The 24,107-nt window shown below is 30.0% G+C and overlaps 1 protein-coding gene across 1 annotated transcript in view; it reads left to right on the top strand.

The window, feature by feature from the left end:
* LOC121130147 (solute carrier family 12 member 8) overlaps nucleotides 1-13,946 on the top strand; it is a 43,870-nt gene extending 29,924 nt beyond the window's left edge. Inside the window, exons 8-9 of the mRNA XM_040725873.2 lie at nucleotides 7-188; nucleotides 12,800-13,946. Coding sequence (XP_040581807.1) covers nucleotides 7-188; nucleotides 12,800-12,962 — 345 coding nt within the window. The 3' untranslated portion in view covers nucleotides 12,963-13,946. The remainder of the gene's footprint in view (nucleotides 1-6; nucleotides 189-12,799) is intronic.
* The last annotated feature ends 10,161 nt before the right edge of the window (nucleotides 13,947-24,107 follow it).

Raw genomic sequence — 24,107 nt, 5'->3', positions numbered from 1 at the left:
TTGCAGGTTGTCATTAAATTTATACTTATGTTCTTCATTCATTGGGGATATTCCTTGTTGAGCATCGCCATTTGTATTCTAGTCTGGTTTTATATTGGACGAGCAGCACCTGGTGTTAATCCTGGAATTGCAGCAGAGTTTTCCTTCTTGACATTTATTAAAAACTCGGCTAATTTCCTCATATTTGGGTAAGTGTGATTTCAATCAATAATATATATATATTTGCACAAATAGGATATTTGAAGGTTTATACCTGCACAAATAAAGATAGTATGTGCAGAAATGGAAGGCTGAAACACAATCTATTATGTGTTTAATTTTTTTGTCTATTTCAATAACATGAAATACAAAATTCAAGGACAAGTCTCTTATTTCAATCATTCATATATACACATAAGCATTAGAGTGATAGCTATTTTCGAAAGGAAGTAGTATTGGAAAGATTTTGCTTAATTTTAGTATGAGGTTGCAAGAATTGATGTATACTGATATTAGATAGGTATGTCTGAAAAAATTATTTTTGAAGACACTAACAAGACAGACGATGAATGTAAGCAAATAACTACATCTATCATGCATGTATATACAGTTTCCTTATTATGATCTTCAAATCTCAACAACTCTCCCTTTCAAAATGAGAATATTTTGTTCATAACTCACCTTAACTTTTCTTCACAAATCAACTTATTTAAATATTGTTATTTGAATATAAATCAATATATTATGGTAACCTATTACCAAAATTAAGCAAAATAATGTAAATGATCCTCCCAAGTTTTGAAAGAGTGAAGACCCAACAATTTTTGTAATTTTTAGACTTGTCACATTCATATATTAAATTAAAAAAAAAAAAAAAAAAGTAATCACTCTAATGAACATGCGCGTACTGTATAATTTTCCATTACAAATTGCAGACTCTGCAAATCTCATTCATCAGAAGACATTTTTAGAAGGGGTAAAATAGACATGAGAGACGTGTAAAAATCAATTTAAAGCGTTATTTGACGTCAGTTAAGTTAACTGCTTTCAAAACCTTGATTTATAAAAACAATAAATCATGTACATACGTAATATTTTTGTATCACTTCTAAGTAAGTAAGTAACTCTGTAACTTAGTGGGGGAGTTAGGACACTTGTATTGCATAAAAAAGGTCAGGGATTTAATTTTGGCTCAGAGGATTAAGAAAGTTAAGCCCAGATATCATTTGCTTAACACTGTGTTTCTTAACCCTACGTAGAGGTTGCTGTAGGAAATCGACTCATTTTTAAAACAGTATGCTATATATAGATAGCAGAACTTAAAGCATCTCGAAAAACTCTTTGAATTACAAATGAAGTCTATGTTGATGACTAGCATAACTTAACTCGGCCAATCTTGGCATCAATCACATTCTCGATACGAGATCCAAATCTGACATGGGTCTTCTAAATGTATTCCTTGGACATCTGGTGCCCTATAATACTAGCTTTCAACTATTTCACATTGCGGTAAGAGGTCTTAACAATCGTGGCATGAAAAATGCTCTACACAATGTAGTTCAGAAGATTGAAATGATATGAGGATGGGGCAGAAGGACATTCTCCATAAATTTCTCACGACAAACAGATGTATATATATGATTTGAAACCCTGTTGTGAGATTTCTCACGACAAAACATTTGGGGCTTGGCAGATGTATATATGATTTGAAACCCTGTTGTGAGACCATATATCATTTACTACGGAGTAATTGCCTATCTGAGTGTGTTTTGTTCTTCTTTTACCTATAAGATAATACTAAAATCAAACAAAACAGTACTGAAAGGTAACCTTGCACACCCTGTATATGTACAGGGTATGCAAGTGCTCGGTAAAAAATCCATGTAATTGAGTTTTTGGAAATTTGTTGCTTCATCAACATAAAAAATGTATTGACAATGAAGGCAAAGTAACTAATTTTTAACAAATTTTTATGTCATCTTCCCGGAGTGACACAACCTGATTATAATGGTGGAAACTACTAAAAACCCTCTTCATACTTCCTCACAAATCTTGTGGCTAGCATGGGTAACGTCTTTTTGACATAATCCAAATTTCCAATTTTGACTCTCTTGCAATAACACTCGACTAGAAATAGTCATTCCCCGACTTCAGAGGATGAGGAAGGGCATTTATTTGAACAAAAAGATTTTAGAGCATATTTAATTCCTGTTGCTTGACGCTGTTACTGCTCTCAAACTTCGATAGACTAGACTCTATTGAATTATGAGTTCAGTTCCCTTTACTGACCTTTAGCTTTTTTTTTAAACAGGCCATATATTAGACGCAGTTGGGTCAGACTTTAGTTTAGTTTTCAAAATGGCACAAAAGTCGGCATTTCCCTTTTTGTTGTCCCCACCAACTCTAGTTTGACTATTTAAAAAAATAACACAAATGGCTTATTTCCATTGTAAATAGTCATTAGGAGAATGTTTACAATATTGGGAGCGTCATTTTTCGTCATTAACGTGGGAAGAAGGGATAAGATTATCCTATATTTTGCTTCTTGTTATCTTTCATAATTGAAAATAAAGTATTTTAAAAAAAAACAATTCAAGCTTTATATAGAGTAAAAGGTGAATAAAGTAATCAAAAGTATTATTTAACAAGAGCCAGCACCATATTATATTTACCAACAATGACTAACGGATATTTATATAGTATTTATAACGCAAATAACGTCTGTATTGACAATCTAAGCCTTGATTAGAAGGTCATGCTCTAAAAGTAATATATCCTTTAAATTATTGTTTCGAGGACGGTTTAAGAAAAATCAAAGTTTTTTGTGAATAAACATACATACATATACTTATATTTTAGAACTTTGTATTAAAATAGTCAAAAATGACACCATTAATAAATCGATCATCCATAGAATATTCTCAATTATTGCATGATCCTCATCGTGTGAACTGTGAATCCTTCCTTTAAATTATGATACTCATTATTCTGTTGCAAATTGTACAATTTGCTTATACAAGTTACAACTTGAACCAAATCGCAACTTAAACATATATATAAAAAAAAACAAATTTTGATGATGTACTTATTAAAATCATTCAACTGTTTAGTATGAACCTAAATACCCTTTACTTTTGGGGTTTATTTTTTAGCCAATTCATAACCATGCTATAAAAAGGATGTTCACAAAAAGAAAGTTAACTTTGCTTTTTAAAAATAAACTATATATCTAATCCTTTTTCTTTTTATACATGATAAACATTTAAGAGAAGGGGTTCACAAACTATTTTTTGACGGGGTTCCCTTCAAAAAAGGGACGAGTTACGCCACTGGTCACATCAAAGGGCCGTTTTTAATGATATAATGGTAGTGCAATCACCATTTTCAATATCAATTGAGTATAATGCCATTTTAAATTCGTCAATATGTACTGAGTGAAGATACAAAAATTGGGTTTGCTTTACTAAATTATTACGAATGTGATTATTATGGAATCAAGAAAAGGAAACTCAAATCCATTTTGGGATAAATACTATATTTAGCTGAAATTCAATATGACCTCCTCCAGAAGTAATAACAGTCTCGACACGCCATGTCCATGGCATACCACACTGTCATGACAATAGGTTGGAGAGAATCAAAATTTAGATTAGATGTCCTGAAGATCTTTTTCTCCAGGAAGTCCAAATTTCAAAGTCCCAGGAGTTGAGGTCAGGGCTAAAGGAGGGCCACATGGAGGTAGGCCAGAATTTAGTTATATTGTTGTTGCAAAAGTTTTGCCTTCTTTTTGGGTATCCTTAATCCTTAATGTACTTCTTTATGTTGTGGACATTCTGGATGGAGATGCCAACTGTCTCCATTCACAGACACCAGCGTGGAGGAGAGCTTTTCCTTTCTTTTTTCCCCCTTGCATTTTTACATCTAGAAACATGCGATAAAAAAAACTTGTTTATTTTTATTTTAGGTATTGTTGAGTTGCGTTATGAATTCGCATAGTTATAAATCACACAGATAGAATTGTAATTAATGTTCAGATCACTTAACACAATACTGATCCTGATTGTACCTCACAACCTTTACTTCTCCAAAAAGAAAGCTCGAAATCAATTGGTTATGAATGATTTTTAATTTAAGGAATTGGAACTTTTCCATGACTTAAGAAGAGAGAATTCAAGTTCAACATATTAACGGTCAGGTCATTAATCACAAAACTAATATTTATGTACCTCCCAGTGTTTTTTTGTTGTTTTTTTCAACAAGATATAGAAAAAAGCTCAAAATTAGTTGATCATTTGTCAGATATTATATTAGATAAATGTTCATAGCTTAACACAGAAGCTAATACAAGTTGAACAAATCAACTTATATGGATACTAATAATGTGTAAAAGTAATATAAGCTCTAGTTGACAAAGAATCGTCATTGGAGTATGGATATGTCTTTGCAAGATATATGTAGAGTGTATAGAAGTCAGGACAGGGTTGACGCTTTCCTTTAAAACATTCTTTAAATTGTCAGGATTACCATGTTCGTTTTCAATCTTTTTTTTACATAATGACAAGTAATATTTTTTTGCAACTCTAATGATATCAAGGATGTAAACGCTACTATCTTTTACGTCTTTCTGAAGTAACTAAAAAGATGTGTAACTTACTGTGTTCTAATACTTGGTTGCTAAGGGTTATATCAAATATATAAAATTGTTGTGCTAAATGTATATTTATTCTTACACTTGTGCTTGCCAGATTTGGTGACCTGAATTGGTGAGTGATGAAAAGCCCAAGTTAAAAATATTTGAATACTATAGTGGAACGAAATAAGACCTGCCAAGCCTAAGTAAATGAAAAATACTCACTTTAACTAATTGCAATTGAGTGCACCTGACCCTACCTATTTTTAAAATGCATGTGCACTATGTGCATATAGGGAAAAAACATTAATTAAAAAGTTTAAATTACATAACATACCTTATCATTCAATAATGACCTCATAGTATTTGCGAACAAAACAAACTTTTGATGCGTTTTATGGAAAATTGAGAATTTATTTCTACATTCGCAGGACTTTGGTAAAAGGTAACCCATAAATATAACTTTAAACTTTAATCAGGCGCACATTATTAGAAGGAACACGGGGATAGTTGCAATATGCCCTTTTTTTAATGTCAAAATAACTATGGCTACAAAATTTACATTATAATTTTGCATTATTATTAAAAGAATCAATTTTTTTTTCTCTTTGAACTTTGAAGTATTGGATAAAAACTGATTTAAATCGGCCAAAGTCCGTTTAAGATGATATATTATTTTATCAATAATGCAGTAAGTTTGTCATTGTTTTTGTAGGGAATTTTATTTTCTGAATTATTGATTTTTTTGCTATCGGTTGACATACTTTTATCAAAATATAAAGTCACACATTGATTATAAATGTAAGGTATTGTAGCCTTGAGTAATCAGTAGCAATATTTTTTATCTAACAGGTTATTTTTCTATATTATATTACTATCAGTATTGTTGGACTAATTAGGGATCGACAAACAGACAAATATTATTATTAAAATAGTTTACCTTCTCATTACTTACACGTTTTTTTAATTTTTTTAAAAGTACTTCTTTTGTTTTCTTCTTTTTTAATTTAGTTGAAGTAAACTCCTGCAAAATTTCAGTCATTTTTATGGACCAGTGTATTATAATATATACAACTATTTTCATGTACTTTAAATATAAATGTGTTATGATATACATAAAGGAGCACATTCTACAATGCATCTTGTATTTACGCTCGATGTAATATGCAAAACACTCTCGAGAATTCATTGTTATTCCTTAGATCAAAGGATCATTTTTTCAACTATCCCGACATACATACTGACAAAATTTTCTGTATAAATATAAATTATTTTATATATTACTTCTTCACATCAAGCTGAGGTAGAGCGGGAAGATGTTTTAGACCCAAACCTACTTTAATACTACAAATTAACTTTATAAAATATAATTATAAGTGAGGTTGCAAAATATTATATTTAAACTTTAGTTGGGTCGAGACTAGATCAAAACAAACAGCTTTGTTAACCACAATGGAAGCCGAGAGAGAGGCTATAATCAAGAAGTTCCTAAAGGGCAAATCTTGACCAGCCATCTTAAGGAACCTCAAAAGCCTATAAGTCAATCCCATGCTCATCGAGAGAATTATTGAGAGGTACGAGGAGAATCAATCTATGAAGAAAAGACCCAAATCAGGCAGACCTAGGTCAAAAAGGACGCCTGGAGCCGTCAAGGCAAGGATTGCAAGAAATACCAGGATTTTAACATGGGTGCAACAACAATAAGAAGACATTATCCGAGATGACCTTGGGATGTATCTCTACAAATTGAACAGCCAATAGCACCTGGTAAGCTAGATCAAGATTAAAAGACTTGAGAAAAGAAATGTCATGGCTCCCAACATTGTTTTTGGGATGAGAAGATTTTCACATAGCAACAGGCTTTTACCCCAGAAAAGATCAGATTCTGACCAAAAAAAAAAAATGATCAACAGAGTACAAAAATCACAGTTTGTGATGGATTGGAGACCATGACTAATAAAGGGAAGTCCCTTTTTTTTTTTTTTTTGTGCAGGTCGGGGTGTAGATCAACAACAAGGAGTAGATCAGCACCATTCTGGAGAAAGGTCTTGCTCCTTGAACCCAACAACACTTCCAGAGAGAAGCAGCGGTGGTGTGAGGGCAATTTAAATGGTTTCAAAGAAAAGACAGTCTAATGCCTTTCCAGCCCCCCACCCTCCCTAAACGTCATGGATTACTCCTTGTGGTCCATTCTTGAAAGCAGAGTATGTGTGATCCCAGCAAAAATTTAGAGACCTGAAGTGCAAATGGGTGCCCTGTGGGCATGGTGCATGCAGTATGCAAGTCTTTTCCAGAGACACTTTGGGCTGTGGTCAAGACTAAAAGTGACCATTTTGAACAAAAATTATGTCACATGTTTTTGAAACTTGTGTTTACCTATGTCTATAATTATATACAAATTATGAAATTAGTTATATCATTAGTATATTAATAAAGATTGAACAGAACTTTCCACCGACCTATATGTTGAGAGGAGAGGGAGCAACAGCGGATCGAGGAATGAACATCCTCAATTTATAGTTACAGATTTGGTTCAAGATTCGTAGTAGTTAAATTATTATGCAGAAATATCAGAAGTATCGTTTATAATATCTTTGTGAAAGTACCCATCATTGCTCAGAGTTAAATTTTCTTTAATAATTTAGATATGTACTTCCATGTTCTTTTTTTATATATTTTTATATTTAAATATGACACACTAAGCAACAACGCTCTCGGTAGCAACTTTATTTTGAGCTTAATGTGTAAAAGTTTGATACTAGGTTGCTTTAAGAGAAAGAAATATACTGTATGAATGTATATGGGCTTAATATGGACACTTCCTAGATAATGGAGCAAATTCATTACTGTAATATATTCTTATCTCCTCTACAAATCTATTTAATCAATTGAAGGAACATTTTGAAGGGAAAAAAATAGCTCGACACGCTCGTTGCTACAGTATTATTTCTTGACACCAAAAAAAATTGATTTATTAATTTAAATAATTTGCGATTATAACTATTAAAAAATGTCAAACCTTGTCTTTTATTCTAACAAATACGCTCATTGCACAAATATTCCTTTTCTTTTTTGCAAATAATATGATTTTTTTGGGCAATAAATGAATCAACAAAATGTCAAAAACAGAGAATTTATTTTTTTAAAGAAATAAACTCAATACTTTCTTTCTCTTGTTGTGAGACTATCTAATTTTTAAAAATGAACCTAATGATGTAACCCTAGATGTACTGAAAACTATAGGGGAGACGGAGGAACTTTATTTGCATTAATAACTCGGACTTAGTTTGACTTAGACTTGCCCCATTTTAGCAGAGCATACATCATTTGTATGCTGTTGTTTATTTTTCTAGAAACTGCAACTGAATGCTACTCGTTGCAATTTAAAAAGTTTGAAAACCACTTATTTATATTATTATATTTATATTTTTAAATCATGACGCGCCGCTTTTGATTATTTATGTAAATGTTTAGTAATTTTTTGAGACCTTCGTACAAATCTACTTTATAAAGAAATTATTTTTGTCAGATGTTTCAACTCTCCCCGTATAGCGAGGGACTGTTGTAACAACTTGAAAAATATCGAATTTGAGTTTATATATTTTTTAAATTAGACATAATAATATTTATTATTATTAAGGATGGATTTTAAGCTGTTCAATTCCTAAATTTTAACTTTAAGCTAACAAAAACCATACTTGATGGAAAGTGTAATGGTATAATATAAATAAAAAGAATCAAAAATTTGAGGAAAATGCGACATTTATTGCAAATATCCCCTCTATACAAAGCATCACAATTTCTCAAATGTCTCCTTTGGGACGGAGTTTTAAAAACTTGATAAAATAGTAAAATGGTGCGGGGATAAAACATCAACCAAAAAAATGTCAAATGGACAAAACGTTGAATAGACTAAACGTTGACCGACAGAACGTCGAACGTGTAATATAAAATAAGGGGCTCCTCCAAATGGTATGTGAGTATATCTCATTCACACATTTCCCGCCTCAAACATATGGAGTACCACTCCAATATAAAACACCAATAAGGTCCCCTCCCAACCCTCTTATATAACCCGAATTTTGGAGTTGTTTTGGGGTACGACTGTTTCAAAAATGGGATGAAACCCACCGTAACTATTCAAGCAACCGTTAAGAGACCCTCACTAACCTAAATTATCCCCAAATTGTTGGGGCTCTTTTCGGATACAAACTGGCCCCAAAATGAGATAAAACTCACTGCCACTATTTTTTTTTTTTGGTAATACTGGAATTCACCTTTTAATTAATTGATTTATTAGCAAAAAAGTAATTAAAGCCGAAGGAGCCCTTTTTAGTACTACATAAGTTGACAAACCTGTACTCAAACTAGCTGCTTCCCTAACCACAAAAGTAAACTTATACATAAGTTTGCGCAAATATGACTTCTTTTGGTAAGAATATAGGAAAATAAGCCCAAGAAATGCATTATCAAAATCCTCAAAACAAACCTATGAATACATCCTTTTTTAAATAAGACTTTATATCAAAGTAAATAGCTCCTAAAAATACCCCAAATGCGGAGTATAAACCTCTTCCTACTAACCAGTAGTTAGGTAATATGACTAAGCTTACCCCCAATAAAGGGATGTACTAATTTATAAGCCCATTTGCGGCAGACCTCAAGGATAAATCATTCATTTTATACAAATATCGTATACTAGCTTGTCATTAGGGACCTTGAAAAAGCTTAGCATTTTTTCACCAATTCATTTAGGACCCCGCCGTACCCAAAATAGCACAAATTTCAAGGTATAAATGGGCGTTTGTGAGGGTTCCTTACTGTTAGTTTATGTAGGGGTGGTGGGGTAAATATCTCGGGCAGGAAATGACCTGAGTAAAAGTGTATTAAACTGCTTTTCATATTTAAAAATGTAATATTTTCCGGTCTACCATTTGTTCATTCGACGTTATGTTTGTTGGACGTTTTGACCTACTACGAAGTAAAATAATTAACAGTTAAAATGATATAGTTCAATGCGAAACAAAGGAATAACTGACTGCTTTATTTAAAAATAATGATCCTTATCAAATATCTCGAAGAAAAATTGACCAAAATTACAACCGTCCTGTGTCTCCGGTCTTCCTTACTTATTACAAATATTTATTTATATTCATGAAAATACTGAATGAAAGTACTGTTCCTTCTTGAACCGATTTATGTTTGCCAATATCGACATTACGTCATTGAGAGTTGCATTTGTCAAAAATTAAAGTGTGAGTTATTTAGTTTCATGACGTTCAAACTAACTTTTTATAATTTATGTTTAAGAATGTGTTAAGTACATAAATAAAAATCCAAATTCAGCTCCATCTGTGGTGAGTAGAAAAGACTATTAGATATATAATTGAGTCAGCTGTTCACTGTGTCCTGTAAAGTCATTGCTCATTATTATTTGTGACGTCATGAAAGTGAAATAATAATTAATAAATCAACGTAGGAGAATAATTCATGAATTGAATGAAAAAAACAGTCAACAGCTCCCTCTATTCTAACTCCAGTCCATATTTAGAAGAAATATGTATAGTTACAATGCTCAACGACACTGATTTATACGTTGTTTGTTATATAACATATGGGCTAAAAAGTCCAGACCTTGACAAATAAAGAATGGTTTGTTTTTGTTCAAAATTGGCTTTATTCATCAATATAGTCTCCATTAAGAGCAAGACAATCGTATCATCGCTGCTCTAACATTTCAATCCAAGTTTCATGAATCGCTGCATCTATTGCCTCAAAATAATCCTCCGTTTCAATAATAAACTCTTCATTGGGGCATTTTTTTAAGGTCTGCAAACAGCCACCAGCAGTGACTGGAAGGGAAACGTAGATGCAAATTTAATTTTAAGTTCAATTCATGTCGTTTTGTCATTGATTTGTGACACGATGCGTGAACCAACACTGGCTTCTTCTTTAAATGAGCGTATTTTGTCTATCATTTTGTCCGTCAACCGCTTTAATAAAACAAAATATAGATTGTTTTTTCATACTGAAGGTAGTATATGGGAATTTTACCATATGGATTCCAAAATACGGAGGTGCTAATCTTTCCATCTGAAAGTTGTGCTTTCGGGTTCTTTGAACAAAGTTTATCGGTTGTCGTCCACTCAAGTGATGATCGTTGTCATTCCGGAGGGAAATGATGATTTCATGTTTCTTCCATTGTCACATACCATTGCAAGAATTCTAGTTTATTACGTTTAAACATGGCCATTCAAACACTGCTCAGAATCATCAGCACGTCTTTGTTTTGGTCAACAGTGAGCATAAGGTGCACCCACTTTGAACTAAGCTTTCAATTTATGAATTGTTTTTTCATCAAGGTATGGAGTATGAATAATTATTGTTTTATTTGGAAAAGAGTATTTAATTCTAAAGGTTTAATTCAGCAGCAATAACAAAATGTTTTTTTATTTATAGAAATAAATGTAAATAGTAAAGGATGTGGATTGAACGACTTTACATTTTTTAAATCGAGGTTGTGTTGATTTTATAAAATGGTTCCGGTATATTAAAATTAATATTCTTTTATATCTTCGTATATATTATGTCGTGGGTCTTATTATAAGGAAAGACAAAAACAGTAATACCAATTCATTTTTCTGGAGCCATTGTTTTCAAACCTCCTCAATAAAGTTATACTCCGTTGAAAAAAAGTTTCGAAGCCAATAGGAAGGCATCCTCTTTTATATCAAACAGCAAACACGTCTGATTAAAAATTCCATTTTGAAATACACTCTATATTGACTTCTATTCCTGTATGGTAACATCCACCCCGTATTCATATTCAATTTTTTCCTCGAAGATGTGACATATCCCAAGATTCTCGACCAGTCCTTACTACAGGTCCCGGCTCATTTCTTTTCCTTCTTAACAAAGAAAACAACTCTGTCTATCCTTTTCTGGAAGTCACCAAACGATATGATTCTTTTTAAGCACACATTTATGAAGGTTAAGTACTGAATTTTTAACAAATCCTTAATAATCGGTTAAATATAATGGATTCAAATTCTTAATTGCTCTTCCAAAGTGGAATTACCTCCGTATTTTTCAAGACATAATAATGATAACTGAATGCACTCAATTGAACATTATCATAAACAAAAAACAAAGAGAAACAGGAATTTGCAATAATATACTTTAGGTCTGAGTTCGTAGAAAAGAAAAGAAAACCTTTTTTTAACAAAATTAGTAAACTGGGATAAAAGATTGCCACAAAAATAAAATAGGTTTTTGTTTTATATACAATGTCTCTCGACATTGGCTAAATGTGATATTTTTAATTACGTAACAATTTTTAAATACCTTAAAATCTCAGAAAATTAAAAAAAATACTCATATGAGCTCAAGGCATTGCTAAAAAAATATATCGTTTCATTAAAAATAGTCCTAACAGTAGATACCATCTGAACATGCAATAATTTGCTGTTATCATAGTTAAGAGTGGTTTCTCTATAGTTCTTTATGTAATAATATAGTTCGTTTTCCATTGTTTTTCTTATATTTGAAATCAATTGAATTGTTTATTGTTTTGCTATCAATTGATATAATTTTATTATAATACAAAAATCACTCACTCACTACTCAGAATAAATGAAACAGTTATAGAAAGCGTTGGTATTTCATTCACGTTGTTGATTCTTCTTTATTGTTTTTTACAATTATATTTTACATCTTTCTTTTTTTTCTTTTGACAGAACTTGGCCATGAAGAAATTTTTGAGAGTGAATTTTCTTATTTATAATACTACTCATTGATTTTTATATCTTAATCTACTCATTAAAGTTAAATAATTTAAAAACATAAAATATCTAGTTATTTTCTCATGCAAAAATAATATTGAGTCTTGTTTTATTAAATTTATTACTCCGCTAATTTAATATGTTTTAAGTACTGAGACGGTCTTGGAACAGTTTTATAATTATTTTTATGATTAGCGATTGGTAGAAAAATACTAAACGTGCATTATCTTAAAAAGTATGCAACTTATAGCAGTAGATATGTTGTGTTAAAATTTGGGCAGTTGAAATCAAACTAACTATACCCCATCTACTCTGCTACTAGAATTCAATATGAAATCAAAAAGATATTCTTTTTGTTTGTTTAACTAATTTTTTAATTAATAATTATTTTCACATTTTCACATTGTAGTAAAGATGCGGAAGAAGGAACAATGGATCAAATTATTGTCCCTCCAGTAGCTCCATCAATGAAAACAAAGTCCTCACAACTGAATGATGTCAACACAGATTTTGCCAATCGATCCCAATATCATCAAACCTCGACTGTTCAAACTTTAAAACTAAATGATTAATTATGAGTTATATACCTAATTGTAATGTTGTGATGTGTGGAAATCTATGGAAAAAGTTATACTTGACAAAATCCTTATTATTATCAAAATATAGAATACTTTATATATGGATCACACATATTTCTTTCCTTTTTGCCTTTTTTTTAGCAGTAAGGGTTATTTTTTAGAGTATATCATTTATAAATGGAAAAAGGGTAGAGAATAAAAACAATCCTGTGATGAATGTCTGAAGAAATTAAAAATATTTGATTTTTTTGTCTCTATTAATTTTATATTATCAGAATACAAATCAATATATTATTTTTGTACAATTCCTCAAGGCATTAACTACACAATTGTTTTAACTGAATTCCCCCCTCTTTCATGTCATAACAATTCTAATATATACTAGAAAAATAGCCTCAAGTTGGTCAAAAAAAGAGTGCATGTTCCATGTAAAGAGTATTCCTAAATCAAAGTAATCCTAATATAGATATTTGACGCCTTTATTAATATACATACGTATATACCTTTTATGTATATTCCATTTAATTTAGTGTTGTGAGTTTAGAGTAAAAAAAAAAATTTTTTTTGGGCCACAAAGTGTTTGTCAGAAATGAGTTTTAAGTATTGTCTTATATATTTGTATTGTTCTTTGAGTTCACTTATACTACATATATATATACGAGCCAAAAAATAGCGGAATAGTTAATTTTATGAGTTTTGTTCAAAATCTTTCTGCTTCATTTCACCCTGTCAAAGATATTATAATTATTATATTTTATTTGAAACTTTTAAAGACATTTCTTCACAAAATAAATAATGATTTTGTTTCTTTTGCAGAAGTAAATAAGTATATTTTGTGTTTTTCCTTCAAGGCTTATTTTGGTGTCCAAGTTAATGTCTTTTCGTCATGAATGTACTTTTAAATTTATATTTGGATTTTATGATCGTCAGCGAAATCTTCTATAATAGCTTGAATAAAGTAGTTTATAAGTAAAAAAATTGGTTAATCTGTTGCATTTATTTACTAAAATTAGTCCCGATCCTTCCAAATATGTAATTGTGTATACAAAGCATTCTACAGGTGTACTATAATAAAGTGTGTACTATGTATATTTCATGTTGGGGTGTGCCCCAACATAAAATATAGTTTTGGGAGGTCACGCTCCCACCCAGTGGCTACGATACAGCTTGTAATACATAGACGTTATATAATAAATAACTGATATACAAATTTCTGAAATTTGTGTTATACTATTTATATTGACGTAAATTCAATTTGAGTAAAACTATTATATGAACATAAATGCAATTTGATATGACAATTCATAGGATTGGTTAGTGGATTATATTAGATTATACATATCTATGAATTTGATGGGTTCATTTGATTGATATATGATATTTATATAGAGTAAATAAACACAATAGATCGAACAAATTTTCATTTGTTAACAACTATATTTCAAGTATTTGAATTAAATTTCATTAAGTGTCAGTGGAAAAACTTTATAAATTTATTTTAAATGTAGAAATTAATCTATTCTTAAATGTTCATCTAGCTGGGTTATTTTTAAATTTATTTTATTGATGTTTCTTAGATCCTTTCTTTTACAAAAATAACACATATATCGATATTATTTTTACGGGATTGGAAAGTAATTTAAGCTACTGCTGAGAATGGTTAATCTTTTTTTTGATAGTATTTATTGAACTTATAATTAATGATGAAATTTGGGGAAGAAATTACAAAGAACAATATAAGTACCACTTTTTGGCTTTTGAATTTAATTTTTTTTTTAAATATTATATATGTTTGAGATTGAGATACAACAGTTAGGATTTATAAATAAATAATTTTTGGAAACGTTATATTAATATATTAACCCTCCACTGGAGAACTGGGATACAACTCAAAATATATAAAATACTATCTACTCCCTTGAATCTACATTTTATAGCCAATTCTTTTCAGTAAAAACCATACACCTAAAATGAGATTATAGGTAGTTCTTTACGTATTTTGATAATGTCTTTTTAATGATTAATTCGTATCTTGAGCCATTTTTTAATTGAGGTTTAGTGATTTTAATTAAATGTTCCTTGACAGTCTTTCCTATTCTGTATATTTTTTGAATTATTAATATTATCATTATTTTCAATTTTAGGACTGAGACATAAACGTTAACTAAAATTTTTGATATTGTAGCTATCATTTTATGTAATAAATAATAACTCATCAATAAATAATGCGTAATAATTAGATTTCCCAAATTCGAATAAAGTTATAAATACTCCGTAGAAATTTTACAAAGTAATGTAATATAATATTATTACTATAAAAATAACAATTATATCTTTTTGATCCCAAAACTCATGTTGGTAAGATTTTTTAAATAAGAATGTATTGTTTCTGGATGTATTTTATTACTACAGGTATTTTTAACATTTGAATTGATATTTACTGGATGGAATAGTTAATAAAATGACATAAAATTTAAATGACTTTAATATAATAATCGTTTAAGTAATCAAGTTTATCCAGTAATTAATTATGTATTAACCAAGTTCACTAATAGCGTTATATAAAAAGAAGTTACTTAACGAAAGGTTAAATAAACTTGCACAAATATGTTCATGCTTTACTTTGACGTATATTATTTATGAACCTGTCTCAAACATATTCTATTTATTCGAAATGCTGAATCAATGCACATTCAATTGAGATATTTATTTTTAAACATTTATTTTTTTATCTCCATACTTTATCGACCTATCAATCGATATCAATATTTAAAATACACAACACATAAATATATATTTTTATATATACATATATTATTAAATAACTATTTATTTAACGATAAAAAATAAAAAACAAATTAATTACTGAATGTTAACTCTAGTTGTACTATATAAAAATAGTTTATTTAAGAAAAAAATGAAAAATGAAATATCAAAGGGCTTCGATGTTGATTCATAGTAAAAGTGTTTTCTAAAGAACGTGCATGATTTTTTATGCATTGAACTTATACAAAATATATTTATATGCATATATCGAAGATATGGTGACTTAAAATGGGTTCAACCAAGGGGTCGAGCAGCGGGTTAAAGTGTTAATTATTGTATTTTGTTAAATTTTTTTTTGTCCCAATTATATATATATATAACGATCTGCTCCTTGATTAATACAAACATACCTATAAAAACATTTTATTAATTTATTTTTTGAGAAACATCTATGAATAAAAATACATATCACACAAATTAAAAAAGAAATCTTCATTATATCACCCTTAAACTTTTTGTATCTTAAAGTTTCATGATAAAAGACAGTTTAAAAACTATTACCAACAAAAAGTTTGGACGTTTTCTGACTTAAAAGGACAATTTCTAAGGATTTTATTGGTGGAATATAAAATATGCCGTAAAACAAAATACTGAATTTGGTGCTTTTTTTGGCCGAAAACGAGTGAAAAAAGGATTTAAATAATCAAATTATTTCAAAAAATTGAAAATATATGTTGTTAGTTGAAAACTCGTTTTTTAAATAATAAATGTAAAACTTTGAGGACGTCTTAAGGTATTTGAGGGTTAAAAAAAGCCCACATTAAATTATATAACGTCTATAACTACTTATTTAAGTTACAACAATTCTTATTTCATTCTCAACTGTATTCCACGGATTCTTCATTAGGGAACCTCCTTTAAAATGAAATTAAAAACACATACTGGTATATTCAAAATTTGTAAAATAGTGAAAAGAATTAGTCTTCATTGGAACCTTTCACGAACAAGCATATAAGATAAATTGAAGGAATGAATCCCTTTTCCATATGAGACGTTAAACGCCATCTGTATGAAAATGTACAGTTTAAATTGTGTCTAGTGCATAAATTAGTGAGATCAAAACACTTAAACCTTCGCTTCTCCATCATCAAATGATATCTGATCCACAAAGAAATACATTATTGGGTCTTCACGGAACTTCCAATGGTATGAGGAGTCATCTGTAAAAATCAACAATTAAAAGCATGTAAAATATTTCGGAATTCAATAATAGTGTAAGTACATTTTACAGTAGTTTTGTCCAATAAGGCGAACCCGTTCCATTTCTCAAAGATATTCTGATTCGGCCCCTACATTCAGTCCTCAATTTGTCTATAACTACCTATTTAAGTTACAATAATTTATAGTCCTCTCAAACTGTTATTCCAGGGATTCTTCATTTGGGAACCTCCTTTAAAATACTTATTTAATACAATCTTTTTATTGTTAAAAGTTCTCACTGATCTAGAGGCCATATTTGCCAGTAATATACTACTGCAACAGTGCAATTAGTCATTTTATTTTGGTAATAGCTCTATGGTAAGTACTCTTGCGTATATTTTGGAATAGTTTGTGACAGTGATGATTGATCATATTAAAATACTAAAAAATTAAAAACTATCCTTGCTATAATTTTATGACTTAACCAAACTTCCTTCTTAACCAGATAGATACATGTTTGAAATTATATTAAACAGTAGTAAATTAATAAGTATGTACATTAGAATACAATCTAAATTGGAGTCAAGGTAAATGATTTAAAAAACTATGGAAGAGTAATTATTCATATAATTATGATTTGATCATATCCGTCCAAGTTTTTAACATAATAAGACATTCAAACACATACATTTATATTTTCAGAAAATCAGAATGGATATTTGACTTTTACCATTAATCACAAATTTAGAAAGCTCCTACATTTTTGAGATTTAATTTAGAATATATTATTATTGTAAGAGATAATGAAAAGTTGGATCCTGTATCAAAATAACCAATTCCTGTGAATAATATTATTACGAAAGATCTCTTCATAAATAAAAATGCCGTCAGATCCTATTAACACTCAAACACTGTAAATGTACTAATAAATTCATTCTTTGTTTCAAGGCAGCCAATCATATTTCTGATTTTTTGAATTTGCAATACTAACTGAAAAGTTTTATTTAAAATCATTAAATAAAACTTTTCAGTTAATCGAATAAGATTAAATACGAAACAAAAAAAGAGGACTTCTTGAGTCGAATATATAAGAATTAAAGACTTCAAATGAGTACATCCAAATTAATAGATTTTCTCATACAACGGTGGACGTATTGAGTTGTGAACCCCAAACACAACGGCGTACTTTTTATAACTTTGTTTTCTGAGTCGCTATTAAAAATGTAACAATGTTACTAATTGGAAGCTAATTAGTAATTATTTAATTATTAGTAATAATAAAAACAAAGTTTAAAATTTGATCATATTAATATTAAACAAAAAAGCCATGAACTAATATTTGTAGAATAATAATGATTCATTTGAATAAGAGATCAACGAATAATCATTATTTGTATTGGAGTATTGACTAATGAAAGTTTTTTTGTAAAAATTTCAGATTTTTGCAATGCATTGAAAAACAGGAGGTCTTATTTTCTAAACAAGTATTTATTTGATATTCATCGAAGAAAAAAAATTTAAGGAATTAATTATAAGTTTTAATTTTTAGGTACTAAAAGAGACAATATGCTAATATTAATAAGTTAGTTCGAGCAAATCCCTTTGTGTATGATAGTCAATCTGATATATGGATCCTTCCTGTTCCTAGGAATATCCAATTAGCAAGTCTTCTGTGACTTTCTTCAATGCCATGGTATTTTTGAGGGACATCAACTCCTATGATGAGATCCCTTGAACAAGTTCTTCACTCGATGGATCTTGTCTCCTTCAATGGAAGGATTGTTCATCTTGCAGATGCCTCTTCATATTGAGGGCAGTGATAGTTACTTATGATCTCGTAAATCATTATCCCTATATACAAAGTCCTCCAGGCTTTCTACATAATCATCTTATACTTTTACATGTTAGAACTAAGGAGTTCCATAAAACTACAGAATAATTTAACAAAAGACCCAGTGAAGAACAGAAAGAGTTCTTATCCGACATCCACAGCTCTTTTCTTGAAAGTAAACTCTGCTTCGTTTCTATCTCTAAGAAAACTATTTCAATAATAAGTCATTCAATGTCCTTGATGTATATAACGTAGAAATCACTCATCTCAATCATACATTTATATCAATTCCATTTATTAGTTGACCTTTGTGATATATGGTCTATATGGATAATTATATAACCTGGACACTTTAAGCTCATGCCTGATTTCTTTATCACTTGTGAGTCTCTTTTGTCATTGGAAAACAAATGGAAGATTATTTTAAATTTGTAAAAATAATGTGCTCCCTTTTTTTTTTTTTTTGATATTTTGTTCTGATAAGCATATTCTATTCAGATATTACATATAAATAGTTATTTGGAACCGTGAAGTGATTATGTGTTTTAAAAATAATATAAGATACCTCTTAACTTATTTAGACTTATTTTGAAATATCACGGCAATTTTCAAAGGTATTGAGTCGGGAATCCTTTTCTAAACAACTAAATTGCTTGTCACCTTATTGGGATATTACTCTAACAAAGAACTGGGATCTCTACAAAAGTAAATTAATTAGAAATAATATAGTTATTTGGAACAGTTAAGTGATTATGTGTTTTAAAAAATATTTAGCAGCCCTTTTAATTTCTGTTGAAATATCTGAATTCCATTGCAATTCCCAAACTTTTTGAGTGAAGAACCCTCTTCTTAACGGCCAAATTGATTTTCACCATATTGGATATGACTCTTGCAAAAATCTAGAATCCCCTGACAAATAGATAAATTATTAATTATTTGTCATACTAACTAATTATGAGTTGTTTTACTGAAACCCATTGTTAAAATGTAAAAATATAATAAAGAACTGTTTTAATATCGATTGAAAAATTAATAAACCATCAATCATATTCTTCAAAATTGACATTGCTTACTAATAAGTTCTACTTTATTTTATTTTTATCTGATTGATCCGTTTTTATTTTGGACACACAAATACTATTTCATTATTGTGATTATTGTTATTCGAGTAGAAATTTCAAAATCCTTCCTATTATTAGTTGTAGAACTATGATTGACCTGTATTACAAACTATTAAAAGCAATAGAAAGTGGGAACTCTTTAAAAAATATGATTTCCCGAGTATTTTTCAAATATTTACTAAAATATATATATCTCTAGAGAGAATAGTTAAAAATCCCAAGGCAATTATTAAATGCCTCTTCGATTCTAATAACAAGATCATTACATTGAGCTCTATAATTAGGATCTTATTATAATTTTATGTTTTTGACATGAGCATTTCATGTTAAGTACATAATGTCTTCATATTCTTAATATATAGTTGATTTCTTCGCTCTACTGATGGGTGGTTTTTATTAGTGATGTTGTCGCGAGCTGAATTTTGCTACATGAGTATTTTCGAGTTTCTAAAAGAAAAAAACCTCAAGGAATTACGAGCATACTCAGTATTCGTCTGAATACTCGTTACTCCATCTAACACTTTTGGTCGCTAAAAAACTCGTCAGACAAAAAAATCATATTTTTTTAAGAGTTTTAATACTTGTAATTTAAAAATTGTTTTCCTAATTTATTTTCCAAGATTAACTTGCAAATTAGTTTAACTTATTTAAATCGTCGTCATAGGGGTCATTCAAGAGTTTATATAGTCTACACATAAATAGTTTTCTATAGTCTCATTATAACTTATAAAGAAATATGTTTTTAGTGGTACTGCTGATCCTTATTAATATGAATGCATGGGATCAATATTAGATATATTAAATTTTTTAGACGGCTAATATTTATTATTTACATATTCCTCCTTAAAAAAGGAAAATTGATTTAAAAAAAATTATATGTACATAATTAGTACCTTTTTATATGAACTTATTTAGCTTTTTTTTTCATGGCTATATTCTTAATCATTTGCCTATTAAAATCTACTATTTCAACAAAAATAAATTTTTCACGAATGAAAAAATCATCTTAATAAATAAACCTAATAAAATAATTAAAGGTATATTTAATTTAAAATTAAAATTATATTACTAGTATATTTATCTATAGAATTTTTAACTAAATTTAAGAGGGATTAATGCAGATTAGCATTAAGTTGAATTAATTACTGGGCATGGGAGTCCATTAGTCGATTTCTCCTCTCAGTAAGAACCTGTTGGTACAGATGTCCCCTGAACAATTAAATATTTCAATATTACACTTGCAAGAGTAGGCATATGTCGTTTGCAGATGGTCCACCACGCAATAATATCTTAATATTCATTAACTTCAGGCCCGTTGATGTAGTTTTTCCATTCTTTATTAACTTTGATGGTTGGTTCATTTTGAGGAAGGATATTTTTTTAAATCGTCCCAAGCGTTAATTTTGTGGAGTTATTTACAAAAACAGAAGGCATTTCATCCTTATCATAAACCAAGATCTAATTGATTTTCTGTTTTTTTGATAACTGACGGTATGGCGAATTTCATCATCATTTTGCATTCAGCAAATTTTTCAATTTTGTTTGTTTCCACATGATTCATGTTCCGGAAAGTCTTTTCAAAATCACGGAATCTCGGATCAAGCATCGTTGTTCTACAGAGAGTAGCATTGCTTTCCCTGGTTAAAAACTGTTTTTCCATATTGATAAGCATATCAAGGACAAGCTTTCTGACAGATGACTCCTCAGAAAAACGGCCATGGACACTGAGGGCTCTGTACCGAATTCGAGAGTAGGGCAATCTTAGATGCCGTGATCTTCTTTTTGGAGCTTACTTCTACTGTAATAGAATACATGGCTCCTAACACTTCCAGAAGTTCCTCAATAACTTTCCAATCCTCGAAATTGATCTTCATAATTTATTTTTTCGATTCGTTCCAAACAGTTACAAAGAGACAGATGGCGGATCATTATACATTTAAATTTGTACAAAATTTAAATATCAGACCCTCTGACACTTAATGCTTAGGTTTACCGATTGGAAAGGCTGTATGTCAGCATGAAAAAAGGAACTCCTTAGTATATTTTTAATTAGTTAGAAATAAATTTAATTTAATCATTCCCTTTAGACAGGGCATTAAGTACCAGATCATCAAATATATCAATAAAAAATAAATTTACAGATATAGCTTATTAAAAGGAGCCAACCTGAGCATTAAAAATCTCTCCAGCATAAGATATAAACAGTTCTAATGGTTAGGCACATCCTGAAGCAGCATTTACTTTGTCATGTGAGGTCTCTGACTAACTTTTTCTTGACCTTCAAAGAACTGTTCTTTAGTATAAGGAGACTTTCTGATCTTGCTTACAAATTTTGCTATCTTTTTTCTAAAATATGTCAATTCTTAGTTATTATCAATTGCATTGTCAACAATCAAATTTAAACTATGTGCAAAGCAACCGATCCATGTCGTATTCAACTCTGATTCGCATACTCTGCAAGACACATTTGGGGCATGATCAGTAGTAATACTCACAACTTCGTTGATTAGACCAAACTCAATAGCCTTGTTATTCAAAAGCTCACCAATATTGGCACCACTATGACATCCCAAAAGGACTTACAATAAATACACTTTTGTACCAGATTACTGGAGTTTTCTAGAAAATGAGCCGTGATAGAGATAAATGCCGTAGTATTAATGCTAGACAAAATATCTGTCGTAAATGCAACAAAAGAGACATTATTCAGTAGATCCTCATGCACCATTTTATCCTCTTCATATATCTTAGGGAGAAGATATTCAGTCACCCTATTGCGAGACGGAGGATCATCAATTGGGTTAAGTACATAGGTGTATTCCCTAAATCCTTTTCCTTCTAGAAAGGATAATTTTTTTAGATCCGTGATAGGAATCATAGCTGTCTTTCGATCAAGCATTTCTTTTCGAGGGCCAGACAACTTCTTTTTTTTTTTGGACATAATCATAAACTGATGGTTGTAACGTATTGTTTTTGATAAAATAATTCAAAGCGACTTCATGGATGTTTTCCAAATGGTGTTTCATTGAGGTCGTGCTGTTACCACAGTAACTTTTATATTTTTGTTGCATAGACTGCAAATCCCAATATTTTTACCCTTCTTAGATCTTGTTAAACAAAATTTATATACAATGCTATTTTTACCTTCTTCCATTTTCTGACTCGATAGAGTATGGGTAGATGGAACGGAATGATTTCCAGAATTTGACTTAAAACTTGGCCTCACTCATATAAGAGATACAGGGTTGACTATTTCACAATCTTCAGGTTCAATTAGAGATTCGCAACGATAAATATGGCTGTTATACTCAAATATGTAACCCACTTCACCATTAAAATTCTTAGTCACCAGTTCTTTATTATTTACGGCCTCAACACAAGACATTAATTCTTCGTCTTCAGAAAAATTATTTATCGAATATGAATACATATTCATATTTTGACGAATAAATTCACTTTAAGATGTAACTACTATTTAGACAAAGAAGATTTTTGATAGTTACTAAAATAATACTCAAGTACTGAAATGCTGCAAGTGCTAGAGGAATGGGGATTATGTTGAAGGGTTAAATCTCAAGGGATATGCCAAATGAATTAGTAGCCAGTAGGTTGAAAATAAAATTTGACCATTCAAATTTATGTTTAATAGCGGCCCCTCCTGATGCATTTAGAAATATTCATTATTAATCTATATCATTGGTTCTTAACCTGGTTTCGATTGAACTTCGATTGAACCCCAGGGGTTCGGTGGAGGTGAAAACAAACATGATTTTTGATGACACGCTCTACTACACCAATTAATAAGGGTTAGGTGAATATTCATATGAAACTAGTGGGGTTCATTACCTCCAACAAGATTAAGAACCAGTGATCTATATTGATGCAGCCAAGTTTGTGTTATGTCTACAGGTGTGAGGAATACTTTTGAAGCTGTGCTTAATAAACTTCGTAATCGAAAGCAATGTCCATTGGTGATTACTCCCGCTGGTTTAAAAATAGTCAAACAACGATTACTTTTTAAACGAACTGGAATTAAGAGTACTCATTCCAGAAAGGTCAACATGTTTATAGAAAACTGTTGCCTCTAGGAAAAAATAAATTTTAAATATCAAAGAGAGAGGACGTCAGTTTAGGAAGATTTACATGTTATATTGGCTCGAAAAAGAAAAACAGAGAGCCCAAAGACTTGACGAGTAACGAGCCTTTGTCGGGTTCCAAGTA

This window comes from Lepeophtheirus salmonis, chromosome Z, assembly GCF_016086655.4.
Source record: "Lepeophtheirus salmonis chromosome Z, UVic_Lsal_1.4, whole genome shotgun sequence".
NCBI lineage: Eukaryota > Metazoa > Arthropoda > Copepoda > Siphonostomatoida > Caligidae > Lepeophtheirus > Lepeophtheirus salmonis.
Note: the sequence above shows the minus strand (reverse complement) of the source record. Positions and strands in the feature narration are given on the sequence as shown.